Source organism: Mirounga angustirostris, unplaced genomic scaffold (genome assembly GCF_029215605.1).
Source record: "Mirounga angustirostris isolate CCGP_5_RB_7025 unplaced genomic scaffold, mMirAng1.0.hap1 SCAF_1, whole genome shotgun sequence".
NCBI lineage: Eukaryota > Metazoa > Chordata > Mammalia > Carnivora > Phocidae > Mirounga > Mirounga angustirostris.
The window spans coordinates 108,874,447-108,888,090 of NW_026991709.1; the positions used below are offsets into that span (position 1 = coordinate 108,874,447).

The following is a 13,644-nucleotide window of genomic DNA, read 5'->3' on the forward strand; positions in this document are numbered from 1 at the left end:
AAACTTGAAAGAAGCAGGCAATGCAGGCTAATGGATAAACAGAAACCACAAAGGATTATTGTTAGTATGATTACCTCCATAGATAAAAATTAGAGAAAAGATTACATAATGATTCTGTATTTTTCTCCTCCAATAGTGATAATATTATACATTCTCTTGCACCAGAATTCTTTAGCACTTCCCTTTTTACAGTCTAGGCCACACCTTAAGAAATACATACTATGCCACCCAGAACAGTATGTGTCAAAATTTGGCAAAACTTCTGAGTATTAACACTATAATAACATAGAAGCCATCAGATCACATTTCATAGTTTTATTGAGACTTTTTCATTTGTCTATAGTAGGTACAATTCTGATGATCATGATCATATCAAAGCTCTCCTATTATAAATAGCAGATAGTAAGTTGGCCACATGCCTTAGACACACACACACATACAAACACATGATATTGTACACTCCTGCATGCAAACTTAGAGGAAATACACATTCCTTTTATTAAAAACAATTACGTACAATAAGTCTGGAATTTAAGCTACCAATGATTTAGATAAACCTGAGAAGGCTCAAAATGTCAAGTAACACTGTTTCCATAGTGTTCATTCAATGAAACTGTTAATCACAAAGAAATCTAGTTCAACTATATTAAAATCACAATATAAAAATAAACATTTTTGCAAAAACACTAAACATACTAGAATTCAAAGTCACAAATTTTGATATGTAACATATTCCCCTTCATATTAATTTGTAATGATGTGTATAATACAATGTATGACATAATAAAAATTGTAACAGAGTTCAGCAGCCAAATCATTTACAGTTATCACTATAAAACTTTAAAGTTACCAACTGAACAACAAGAACATTAAAATAGCAGTGTTGAACTTGCTGGTAGCATGTTACTTAGAAACTACATCTCAAAGAACTCAAGATTATATTCTTTCACCTTAAGAAGAACTACAACACAAAAATGTAAGCAGAACTGAGGACAGTAAGGGATTGTATCAGCTGCCTCTTTTTTTTTTTTTTAAGATTTTATTTATTTGAGACAGACAGAATGAGATACAGAGAGCATGAGAGGGAGGAGGGTCAGAGGGAGAAGCAGACTCCCTGCCGAGCAGGGAGTCCGATGCGGGACTCGATCCTGGGACTCCAGGATCATGACCTGAGCCGAAGGCAGTCGCTTAACCAACTGAGCCACCCAGGCGCCCTCAGCTGCCTCTTTTCTCTCTCCCCCATCCCCCCTAGTTTTTCCTCAAATTCTAAATCTATCTATAATGCCCATCCCTTCTGACTTCTAAAATGTAAGGGATCTACCTTGAATTTAGGACAACCTTTTGCAATGGAATTGGAAGTTTCAACCATATTTGGGGGCACAATTCTAAAGGTCTTGAAAAGACAATATAAACTTTTCTATGTCATATAAAATATAGACAACACAGACCTAGCCTGGCAAAGATATTTTGTATTTACTATTGAGCTTATGATAGTTTGATACCACAGTGTGTCTGTATAGAGAACCCTAAGTAAAAAGGTAAACATGCAAAAGCACTTCTAGAGAAAATTAACCACCTGTATCACAAAACATTCATATTTTAGATCAAAAAAATCTTCAAACATTTCAAGATACTGGTATTTGAAAAGCAAAATATACAATAACTCATTTTATCTATGCATCACATTACATAAAATACACTAGTGTGACATACATTGTAATAAATATAATTTACATCAGCATATTTGATCTTTCAAGAAAGCCTTTTAATCTGTACAACTGAAGAACTGTGAGCTTCATCAATAAATATGATTGTTAGTTGTAAATTGACCAGCTAAGTTAAAGCTTCAGGAGATCCCTAACTACGTACATATCTTCATTTTCCCTAGTCCAATTCCAGCTGTTATAAGCACAGACCTCTCTTGTATCCAAAAGCAGTTTACTGTACTGTCCAAGTAGATTGAGAAAACTTACAGGTCATAGATCCAAATCATAATTGGTGAACTCTGTGAGAATTTCTAGCCCAGGACTGCAATGGAAGAGTCCTGGAAAGTACAGTAGCAGATTTCATGCACCTCTGGCTGGCTGTAGTTTTAATGTTCTACCACATCCCCTGAGGTCATCTAACCTTTTTAATCCATGGAGAGTGGTGTTGAAAGAGTCCAGAGTTCCACAGTTGGCCAAGTGGCAAGGTCGTGTTTTTAATGCTGAATCCTACTCTCTGCTGTATGGCTTCTTGGTTTGTGTTTATATCATTTCCATGCAAATGCATAGTGAGTTTAAAGAGTCAAAGACACCAATTGGTGAGCCAAAAATACCTTAAACTTGGCATAAGAATCGTTTTGTAGTGTGAAATTTAGTTAACTGATAAGTTCTATAATTTTAGCAGTTTTTTCATCAAAATGCCAACAGATTTCTGCTTTTACTATTAAAATACCTACTTACATCATCACATGTCATCAGATTTCCAGCCAGTAGATCACTGCTTCATCTTGACCCTCTGTGTTTTTACCATTAGCACAGACTCTTCCTGGAGACCTCTTTGTGCCTAGAAGGAGTTGGGCAAGATCATTCTTGTTACTATTTGGCATGTATTCACACATTGTCATTGTCCACTACATGACGTATGAAGAAGAAACACTGGGAAGAAACATGCCAAGAAGTAAAAGGGCATTTCTAGGCACTGTCCACTTCACTGGTCCACAGTCCAAAAGAAAGTTCTCTGGGAGCTGAAACACAATGTATGTAACATGTATGGTAAACCAGGCTGGCATCCTGAGACCTAAAAGGAAGAAAACTAAAGTGAATGGTGAGGAAATATTATAGAAATGTATACCATTAGCTTATGAGTTCAAGGATGGTACAGGCTTTGAATTTCCATTTTGGTTAATGTAGTGATATTAATCTTGCGTCACTGAGCATGAGGTTTGACAAGGATCGTACAGTAAGGACATATTTTATACTTTTCCTTTTAGGATTCCACACAGACAATGAATGCTATAGAGGACCCTAACTGAGAACCTTAACTAATCTCTTTCCTCAAAACAAGGTGGTGTAGGTAAGACAACCAGTTATGGTTTCTTTCTGATTTGGCTCCTATAATTCTGTGCATTAACCCTAACATATAAAAAAAAAATCACTTTTAGTAAGGCTTAACACTGCTTTTCTTCATTGATTTTAGGGGCCAAAGACTGCATAAACTGAAGCAAGTCTAAGAAGAAACTGAAGGTCTCACAAATCCACAGGCCACCCAGATACCACAGGAGCTGATTAAGTCCTGACTGTCCTGTCGCTGTGTCCCAGGGGTGTTCTTGCCTTAAGACAGACTCCAAATTGCTTTACTTACAAAGTGCTTTCCAACAAGTTATTCCACCACCAGTTGCAAACTCTAATGCTGGCTTTTTTGAGGCTAGTTTTGAGGCAGAAATGCAATAGTCGATATTATTCATTGAAATTCAATATTCATTTAAAACTCTTATTAAAGTTACTGAAATATTTAGTGAAGTTTTCATTACTGCCTGGCGGGGGGGGGGGGGGGAACTGACCAGTAGTCTTCTCTTTATTAGTAGTCGGATTTGTAATGTCCCCAACTTTTTAGTGCTGTGGTACCTTATGTACCACATAAATTTAATTCTCTGTATTTCCCGTTCCCATATATTTGCAGCTTTTTTTCTTTTAAATGTGAGGATATAAGATCCATTATAGGATTATAGCTTTTCATTCTATCAACACAACCTGTACAAAGTCTGTTTTTTTCATATTGCATTTAATGTTTTCCAACATTTTGAAGAGGCAAAAGAGGGCCTTTATAGCATTTTAAAGTCCTTATTCTAAAACTTTTTCTAAACACAAAAACAAAAAAGCCCCATCTTTTCCCCACTCCTTGTTGCCTCATACATTTGAAAATATGTTTGCAGCCTATGCATCATGAAGGACTATTAAACATTCTCCCTCTGATAATATCATCCTCTTGGCCAACATTCTTCGACCCTGGTCTGTAATAGATCTGATTTTTTACATTGTCTTTGCAGCTTTCAGTGAGCATTTGTACTGCAACAAAGACTCCTAAGGCAGTGCACAGCCGTGGTGCAAGTAAATGTTCTTTATCACAGGAAGTCTAAGAGTTCACAGTGTTTACAAGGAAAGTACATGAACTTTGATTTTTCCAAATGCAATTTGCCTGTAAGATAATATATGCAGACTTCCACCACCACATACCTAGCACCTAAGTTTTCTAGAAGTGACTGGGTAATAATCATTTTCTAGGTTTTTAAATTCATTGACTTAATTTTCTATTCAATTCTCCAAAGAAACAGCCTGCTACCACCTATGCTTCTAGGACCAAAAGAGACACCCAGCTGAGATCTCTTCACCTGATATTGAATGGAGTTTAGTATTTTTGCTATACTTTGAGAATGTGGAGCCTGTTCCTACCATAGATCACTGAAAACTCAGTTTCCTTGGAGAAATTATTAATATCAAAATAGCTCTAGTACTCAAGTGCACTTTAAACAGAAAAGTTTGTAAATTTTAAAGGCAGATAAGAAAGTAAATGTTTAACTAGGATAGTATAATTTTATTTTACATACTTCTGTTTAGAAAGGGAGGCCTTGAAAGTGAACCTAAACAAGCCAAATGTAGGGGTGGGTGTTTTAATTTTTTTTTTTAAACTATTTTCTTGGACTTAGTTTTCTCTAAGTTTACTAGAAGCTTACTAGAAACTTAAAGGGGGAAAAAAGCACTTGGCTCTATTAAGCATCCTACCATGTTACAAAAGCGGGTGTTCGGTGATTCTTGCATCCTCACAAGCTTGTATCTCCATTCTGCTTGAACTCAGATAAAATATTCAGGGTCATGTCTTCACTCTTGGATTGCAAATTCGCCTCACTTCTTCTGGAAGCTTTCCTAGTGGCTCTGGAGAGTCTCCTCCTGAAAGTATCTCCTGCCAAGAAATAGAGAATGGGGTCCACACAACTGTTGAGACTTGCTAGACCTCTTGTCACCTGATAAGTGGCATAAACCCTGTCATTGAAAGCACACATTTCCGGGGTCTGAAAATCCAGGCGGGCCCTCAAATTCATCGTTTTCATCACATGGAAAGGGATGTAAGAGACAGCGAAGACAGTCAGTACAATAATCACCAGGTAAATGGATTTCCTCCTCAGAGGTGAGTTGTCCAAATCGTTGTAGATCAAAGCCCTCACAATTAATCCGTAACAGCCCAGAATCAATACCAAGGGGACACAGAACATGGCCACGGTTGTGCACATGCTGTAGATGAAATAACTCCGCAGGTACTCGTCGGAGGTGGTGTCGTAGCAGGTGACGGTTTTGTTTTTCCGGACCTGGGTGCCTGAGTAGAAGAAGATGGGGGAGATGCCCACCACCACGATGAGCCACACCAGCACGCTGATATAGACCGCGTTCTTCTTCTTGAGCCGGCCCAGAGACTTGAGCGGGTACACCACGCCGCTGTACCGGTGCGCGCTGATGCAGGTTAGGAACAGGATGCTGCCGTAGAGGTTCACATGGAAGATGAACCTCTGCAGCTTGCACATGGCATCCCCAAAGATCCAGTCCGTCTTATTGAAGTAGTAGAAGATGAGCGCGGGCAGAGTCAGCACGTACAAGAAGTCGGCCAGGGCCAAGTTGAACATGTACACGGAGATGCCGCTCCACGGCTTCATGTGGAAGACGAACATCCAGATCGCCACGCTGTTGCCCAAGAAGCCGATAAGGAACACCAAGATGTAGACAGCCGGCAGGTAGTAGAACTGGAAGCCCGTCTTGGTCAGCGAGCATGCGAACGAGGCTGCCGCGACAGCAGCGGTGGAGGCTGCGGTGCTGTTCCTCCAGGGCAAACCCTGGCCGGCCAGGAAGGTAGCGTCCGTCCCATTGGGGACAGCCGGCCACAGCACCTCGGTCATTCTCTCCTTCCCCGACTTACGCGGCGGCTCCTAGGGGCAAGTAGCGGCGAGAGGGCGGCAGCGGTGAAGGGCGCGCCGAGCATCGGAAAAGCGAGGGAGCGGAAGGGAGCGGGCGCCTGGGAGCCCCACCGGAGGGGACACGCACGGGCTCACCCACACCGGCTCCAGCCCCGCGTTCGCCGCGGGCCATGAAACCTGCTCGGGGCGCGACCAAGCCGGGCTGGCTGCCGGGCCAGCAACTTCCCCGTCCGGCTGGTCAGTGCCGAGGTTACCACCACCGGGCGCACAAGACACGGCCACCGACAACTTTCCGACTGCGCTTTCCCGAGGGCTCGCGGGTCCTCACGGGAGAGCGGAGACCGTGCTGGGGGTTCAGCGAGGAGGTAGAGCCCAACTCGCAGTACTGCGTTCCGGCATGGGGAAGGCACTCCCCAGCCTGCTTTCCCCAAAGATCAACTTCCTTTGGGCATCTTCTTTCTCCCTACCTTGAAAGCAAGCAGCTCTTTTCAGGGGGCCCGCGCTGCTTCCTTCTCGGTCCCTGCGCTCGCTCAGCCTCTGGGGGCCATCGGAGCGCGCGTTACTGCAGACCCGCGCGCCTCTGGATCGCGTAGTGTTCACCCTCAGTGCAGCTCAGGGCCCCTCCTCAAGGCCCTGCTCCGGGGAGTGCTGGGGGCAGGCGGCTCCCCGCGAGGATGGGCGGGGTTTGGGCACCCGGGTGAGTCCGGGCTCCCAGGAGGCTAGGGGCGTGCCTTGGCGGAGCCAGCCCGGCTGTCCGCCAGAGCTTTTCAGAGAGTCCGCCTGGAGCCCGGGGAGTCTTCTATGGAGCAGATCTTCACGGTGCCCGGGAGCGCTCAGCCTCTGCCCCTCCGCTGCTCCCAGAGGCGTGGAGGGTGAGGGGGCGCCTGGTCCGCCTGGCTGCTGGGGAGCGATTGGCCCGTGAGCGCTCCTTCGCTCTTCCGCCAGCTATCCGGCAAAGTGAAGTTGCTGACACACAGGAAACCCTTCTGACTGCTCACAGCCCTTGCCTACAGCCCTAGAGCCCACGGGTCCAAGACAGAAGTCTCTAGGGCCCTTAAGAACCACGCCAGGTGTCTGCAGGTTCCAAGCAGCCAGCAGTCTCCAACGGGGAACGCCCTGCTGGTGCAGTGCTCCTAGCTTCACGGAGACCAGATTCCAAGCACTTGCTGGAACGTGCTACTTCAAGAGAGCAAGAGCTTTCGAAGGGTGGGGAGGGTGGGGAGGGAAGTGGGGAGAGAGCCTTTCTGCCCTTCTAATCTGCTTTTTACTTTTTATTTCAATATTTTTTCTTAACCAAATTTCAGTCAACTGAGGTTATTGGTAACTTATTTTCTAAAAGGGCCTTGTAAGCATATTTGTCAGTACTTCACATTGCCTAGGATAATTTATCTTGATACCTACCACCTCTGGGCAACACAAGGTCTCCAAATCCTCCTGTCCAGTACATTTCAAGATCAGAGGCTGCACCATATTGTTTTAGAAATAACTTAAATCTTAAGTACAGCTTTATATAGATAGATGTAAAGGCCAGTTGCAACTCCAAAGTGATTAAGGTATGATTTGGGGGTTTTATTACCAATCCTATTTCTTTAGGTTAAAGTGATTAGTCACAATTAGCTCTAGTAAGTACCTTAGCAATGTAGGTTGGGACTTCCTTAAACATCACATGTATTGAAAAACTCATTTCATGGCTTGAATGTATCAAAATTTTAAGCAGTGCACTTCAAAATTATATTTAATTGGAAAATAAATGAATTATTAACTTTTCAGGGAAATGTTTAAATGGGCTCACGCAGGAGTGGAATCTAGCACTTCTAGACAATTGACTAATATTTTTTTATGTTAAAGGCTTTTCTCTTAGAGGAAAAAGAAAATCCAAAAGAAAAGCTCTATAAAATATATACCACAAAGATTTCTTTCTGGTCCCAGATGTTACGTGATAGTGTTCTCTTAAATACCCAAAGGAAAACCACTAGCTACTGGCTTTGATATCACAGGAAGATTCCCCACAAGACTCAGAGGGTCCTTTAGAGGAACACATAAAGTACCCTACTCAAATGCATGACATCATGAGCACACTGGTATTTTGAGTTGTGGTCGATTTAACAGCATGAAAATAAAACTAGAGTAGATAACTCAAAAGGGCATGAATATTATTTTGAAAACAGTCTTAATTGAAAGGAATGTTTTCTCCTCTATTAAATGAGGGAGGTGGATTTTATTATCTTTTTTCACTCCAATCTCCAAAGTATGGGATTCTATAATTCTGAGGCTTAACGTGAAACATTTTCATCTGGTTTGATTAGAATGGTACTAACTGGGATGATAGTCTATTAAGAGAGGAGCAAAGGAAACCATTAAGAATTTCTTTGGTACTCAATAGGTCTTAAGGCACTCCTTTGCATTTTTCATTTGCAACATAAGCAATATGTGACCTCACTTAAAGTCTGTTCCAAATGTGTTAATTCACTGCGTTTTAAAAGGTAGTTAGTCCAGGGGCACCTGGGTGGCTCAGTCATTAAACCTCTGCCTTAGGCTCAGGTCATGATCCCAGTGGAATCAGGCCAGCAGCGGGCTCCCTGCTCTGCGGGAAGCCTGCTTTTGCTTCTCCCTTTCCCACTCCCCCCCGCTTTTGTGTTCCCTCGCTCACTGTCTCTCTCTCTGTCAAATAAATAAATAAAATCTTAAAAAAAAAAAAAGGTAGTTAGTCCAAATACCATTCAGTACTTTCAGAAAACTTGACACTTGACTAGGAATTTGAAGGAGATAGCCGTCCTAAGTGCACCAGTTACGTGAGTATTGCAAATACTGCTTTTCAATTCATATCAAACGACATATTTACAATGTTTCAGTTATATTTTAAATCAAAACTTGTGTCTTGTGGAAATAATTTATATGTATTCAAATTATTGTTTGTTGACTTTATTTGTAATGCACTGAACTAGGTTTAATGAAGGAAAAAATAGTCTAAAATCCAAGAACATGTTCATAGTTATTCTTTAATACCAATTATAAATGCCTTAAAGGTATGAAAATAATATGCAGAATATGCTCCATATCTTTAAGGGACTTACCTCAAAATTTTGTATAAATTTGCTTTGTATCTGATTAATGTGAATGCCTGACTTCAAGGGATTTATAATTTAGTTGGAAATGCAAAGTACAACAACACATTAAGCCTTTCTTATAGTCAGCACTATGCACACCTAACAAGAATTATCTTGAGTTTGAATTCTTAAAAATGTTCTCTAATTGATAATTGCATCCCTGTTTTTTAAGTAGTGAAACAAAGGCAGAGAGGTTAAGTAACTTGTCCTTTGTCACACAGTAGAAACTGAGGTTTAAATTTCAGCCATCTTTCCCCACAGCCCCATACACTTTACCACTATTCTATGATGAAATACACACAAGTACAGGACAGCGGTAGGAAGATTAACTTTCAGTGGCCATTGCAGATCAAACATAGAAAGGGTGATTCCCAGAAGCCTTCTACTAAGAGAAAATTTGGAGCCAGATCTTGAAGGTACTAATATAGTCAAAGAGTATTTCAGAAGCTTCCCAAGTGTTCTACGTCTCTACTTAGGATTTTAAAAAATAGCCAACAATATATAGATGATCTGAAGACAGACATTTATGGAGAAGTCAGATCTGTTGGGCCTCAGACTCAAAAGGCTGCCATTCCTGTGTTTACAAAGGTTTTCATAGCCATTGTTAGGGTATCTATTCTCTTTCTTAGAGTCACAGAAAATCTAACAATCTTTGAGGATGGAAATAGCATTGAAAATATTCTAATCGAAGGCTGCAAGTATAAGAAACTTATAAGCACAAAATATAAAATCCCCCAACTTCAAAGTTGAGACCAAGAAACATGAGATTTGATTAAACAATACTACAAATAAACCAAATTTGGAGGGCAGGACAATGTTAAGATTTTGCAGGTAAGAGACAACGAAACCCTGATATAGGAGAGAGAGGAATTTCTTAGAGGATTCCCTTAAGTATAATAATAAAGATGTGATCGGGGCGCCTGGGTGGCTCAGTCGTTAAGCGTCTGCCTTTGGCTTGGGTCATGATCCCAGAATCCTGGGATCGAGCCCCGCATCAGGCTCCCTGCTCCGCGGGAAGCCTGCTTCTCCCTCTCCCCCTGCTTGTGTTCCCTCTCTCGCTGTCTCTATCAAATAAATAAATAAAATCTTTAAAAAAAAATAAAGATGTGATCACTTCTAAGATAACACCTTAGGAAAGACCCTTCTATTCCCCAAGAAGATGACAGGATAAAGAAATAGAAGGACAAAGTCTAAGGAATTCACAGCTAACGGCCTCCAGTGAAGGAGGAGAGGGAGAGAAGGCTATGGTGGAGTGGGAGTGGGAAAAGAGCATAGTGAGAAAAAGTGAAAGGATTGCCCTGTGCTGGGGAGGGCCCAGCTGCTCCTAGAAATTATGTGCTTGTCATGGAGCCAGTCAATAGGCTTCCTGAATATATTTCATTAAAAATCACAGCAGGGACATAGGACACAGAAGAGAGGACAGCCCGGTTGTTCCAAGGTTGGAATGAGAAGAGGAGAGAACAAGAGACTAGGGAGACCAGAGGAAAGAGAAGGCAGAGAGAGGCAGAAGTGGGGGGGGAAAGGAGGGGAAACACTAGGTGTGGGGGGGGGGGAAGAAGAGAAAGCAGGTACTTGTATTGAACTGGGTGGAGATCTTTGAAAAAATCTCATGGAGCATTGCTTTTCAATTATTTGGGTTTAAATCTGGGTAGGTGTGTGTGTCGGGGGGTGGGGGTATCTGGTCTTGTGGTCAGAGTAATGTCCCGATGGTGTGTCTGCCCCTTGGTAGATGACATTGAACCAGGTTTTCCATCTATGCCCTACCACTTGCAAGAACCTGTAAAATCACAGGCCACCTAAGTCTGCCATACTTCAGAAAATTTCTTGCTCCCAGAAGTTAGGAGTATTCTAGGTAACTGCTTTCCTGTATTTACTTCTTTAATGTTTACTTCCCTTATCCCCATCCATATGAAGCTCTAGTCCCTAGTCCCAGGCACTGTGAAATATTTTTAAAAGAATTTTGATTAAATCCAGAATAAAAGACTCCTGTCCAGGCTTATAGCCTCAGTCATTCTCTAGTCATCTTTCTCGGGCAAATATTCCCTTTGTTCTTTTTATCTCTGATCTTTGGTTTCACAAGGGCATGTCCATAAAGTCTGTGGGTGCACAAATATCTTTAGAGCCAGTTACTCATTCTGAAATGTTACACCATAATTATGGACTCATGGAGGGTTTCCATGGTGGCACAAAGGATAAAAATATGACATTATTTGAAAGTTAATTGTCATTATTATAACCACCTAAATTTTTGATTTCTGGTACATCCATACTTTAAGTATATAAGCTAAATTCCAAATAGGTAAATGAAAATCATGTGTAGAAATCAAGAAATACCCATTTTTTTCTCATGTGAAATCACATCTTCCATCAGCTCACTCTTGGGATGTTGACCTCAGTTATGTCCTGGGTGTTACACAATTTTCTAAGATTAAAGTTAATAGCAGTGTTGTTGGTCATATTCCAGATTTTGGAATTTGGAATTCTGAAAAGTCTAAGTTTTCACCAGTCGCAGTCAAAAGTGTGAACCAACGTTAAGTAGATGAGCATTATGCCCATTTTTATAATCTTTTAGTTTAGATTCTTGTAGAAAGGGAGACTAGACTACTAGACTCTTGTAGAAAGAGCAAAGCCCAAAGATTTTTCTTACAAGTCAAACTCTGGACACTCTTCTGAAAAGATATCTGGGTGGCCAAAAAAGCATCCAGTGAGTCAACATAGTAAGATACAATAGACCCATCCCTTGTCTATAAACAATAAAATAATAAAAGCCAATATAGCAGTTATTTGTAGCTGCCAATGAACCAAAATAGACTACAGAATGCTTCAGGTGGAGAGATAATTAGTTACTCCTTGGTAAATTCTTATGTTTTCAATGACAGGGTTTAGCAGAACCTCAAAATCTTACTTTAGTTCTGATTTTCATCTTTCTGTTTTAGTTCTAGACACCTGATACTATACTTAATATTTACCATAGAGACTGTATCATAGTTATAATAACCAGATAAGTAAAATACTATCTTAGCTCACTGACAACATTTACTGTGAGTCTCTGAGCACAGTTTCTCAAACTTGAATGTGCATACAGATCACTGTGGGGAGCTTGCTAATACACAATTTTAGGTATGGGGTGGAGCCCAGGACTGCACTTCTAACAAGTTCCCTTTGATGTCTAAGCTCTTCATCCAACCACTGTAGTACAAGTAGCAGACTATATATGAACCTGTCTGACATTCCTTCGCTATGCCAATTTCCCACTGTAGCTGCTCCTATCTAGTGACAAAAACACCTTAAGGGGTTAGCAATCTTGAACTATGGCATGCACTTTTTGGAATGCTTTTTATATGTTAGCTCATAGCACATGGTTTTGGAGAATAAGAACTAGGTTCAAAGGTCAGTTAAGGCCACTTAACAGCTAGGCAACCAGACACATGCCCAAACCTGTCTTCTGTCAATGTTCTTATCAAATAACTCCTCTATCACAGATATCTAGAAGAATATGATCATGTACATGGAATGTTGAGGATTGTGTCTATGTAGTGAATGCACGAAAAATGGTAACTATTATGGCTATTATCATTAGTTATAATACCCTTGTTAATTTTACCTTAATGGATATATCTTAGAGAGCGTTTGAATGTAAGAAACCAAATCCACTGAAACTTGCTTTAGCAAATAAAGTGACTCTCTGGCAAGAGTACAGGAGTTATGAGCGTCACATAGAAGTGGGCATAGGAACTTAAAAATCAGGGATTTTGCCTATTCTCCAATTATCCAAAGCCATGGGGTCTTTTTCTTTGCCTTTCTCTATTCAACAACTTGCTTTTCTTATCCTTCCCTCCTTCTTTACTTCCCTTTCTTCTTCCTCCTCTTCTTTTCCCTTTCTCTGCTAAGTTTCCTCTTTTTCTACCTAGACATAATTCAACATGTCCACTCAAAGCCTAGATTATTTCCAATGATAAATTCCTGGGGAAAGAATCTAGACTATCATGGTCCAGTTCACTTTGGCCTATAGAAGGGATAGGCCAAGTGACCAGAGCCTCCCTGTAGGGCTAAGTGACAGACTCCAAGAAAAGAGAAGGATGGGCCACTTCTCTTAAGGAGGGAATATGGGGGCAGAGAGGATATGATTGACTAATGAAATTATCTCTGGTATAGAAGGCAATAGGACCATGCATGTGATTGGTGGGTAGGGAGGAAAAGAAGGGTTTCAGGAAATGCAATTGTGACCGGCAAACTCCAGAGTCTCAAGGCTGGAGGATTGTGCCTATGGCCATGCAGAGCCTGATGGAGAAAACCATGCTCCAAGATTCGTGAAAGATGGTCCTGGGTGCTTCCTGTTTTGGCAGAGATGGAGAGAGCTAACTACTAATGAGAGCACCCAAGTGGAGATCTACAGAGCAAAGGGAGGAACTGAGTAGAATGAAGTGAGGTGGCACAAGGCAGAAAAACATGGCTGTCCATTTTTGTGTTCGCTAAACATGTGAAGAGAAAAGCATGAGAGATATGAAAATCTTTGCGTTCCTGCTAGGAAAATAGACGTCTTCTTTCAATCAAAGATAAATTATGAGGTTCTGCTTCCATCATGGAAATCAG

The 13,644-nt window shown here is 41.3% G+C and overlaps 1 protein-coding gene across 3 annotated transcripts; it reads right to left on the reverse strand.

The window, feature by feature from the left end:
- Nucleotides 1-300: 300 nt before the first annotated feature.
- On the reverse strand, nucleotides 301-6,884 carry P2RY1 (purinergic receptor P2Y1). 3 transcript variants are annotated; one of them, XM_064586141.1, is made up of 2 exons: nucleotides 4,764-6,884; nucleotides 301-2,728 (listed from the first exon to the last, which is right to left on the reverse strand). In XM_064586141.1, exon 1 carries the CDS (start codon nucleotides 5,924-5,926, stop codon nucleotides 4,802-4,804), a length of 1,125 nt encoding a protein of 374 aa, XP_064442211.1. In that variant the 5' UTR covers nucleotides 5,927-6,884; the 3' UTR covers nucleotides 301-2,728; nucleotides 4,764-4,801. The 3 variants fall into 3 exon arrangements, with proteins under 3 accessions (XP_064442211.1, XP_045759474.1, XP_045759473.1); XM_045903518.3 differs by having other exon boundaries at nucleotides 301-2,547; nucleotides 4,764-6,883; XM_045903517.3 differs by having other exon boundaries at nucleotides 301-2,781; nucleotides 4,764-6,882.
- Nucleotides 6,885-13,644: the final 6,760 nt, after the last annotated feature.

What these genes read in the sequence shown, in the direction of transcription:
- P2RY1 (XM_064586141.1), bottom strand. Translation starts at nt 5,926, where the DNA reads ATGACCGAGGTGCTGTGGCCGGCTGTCCCCAATGGGACGGACGCTACC.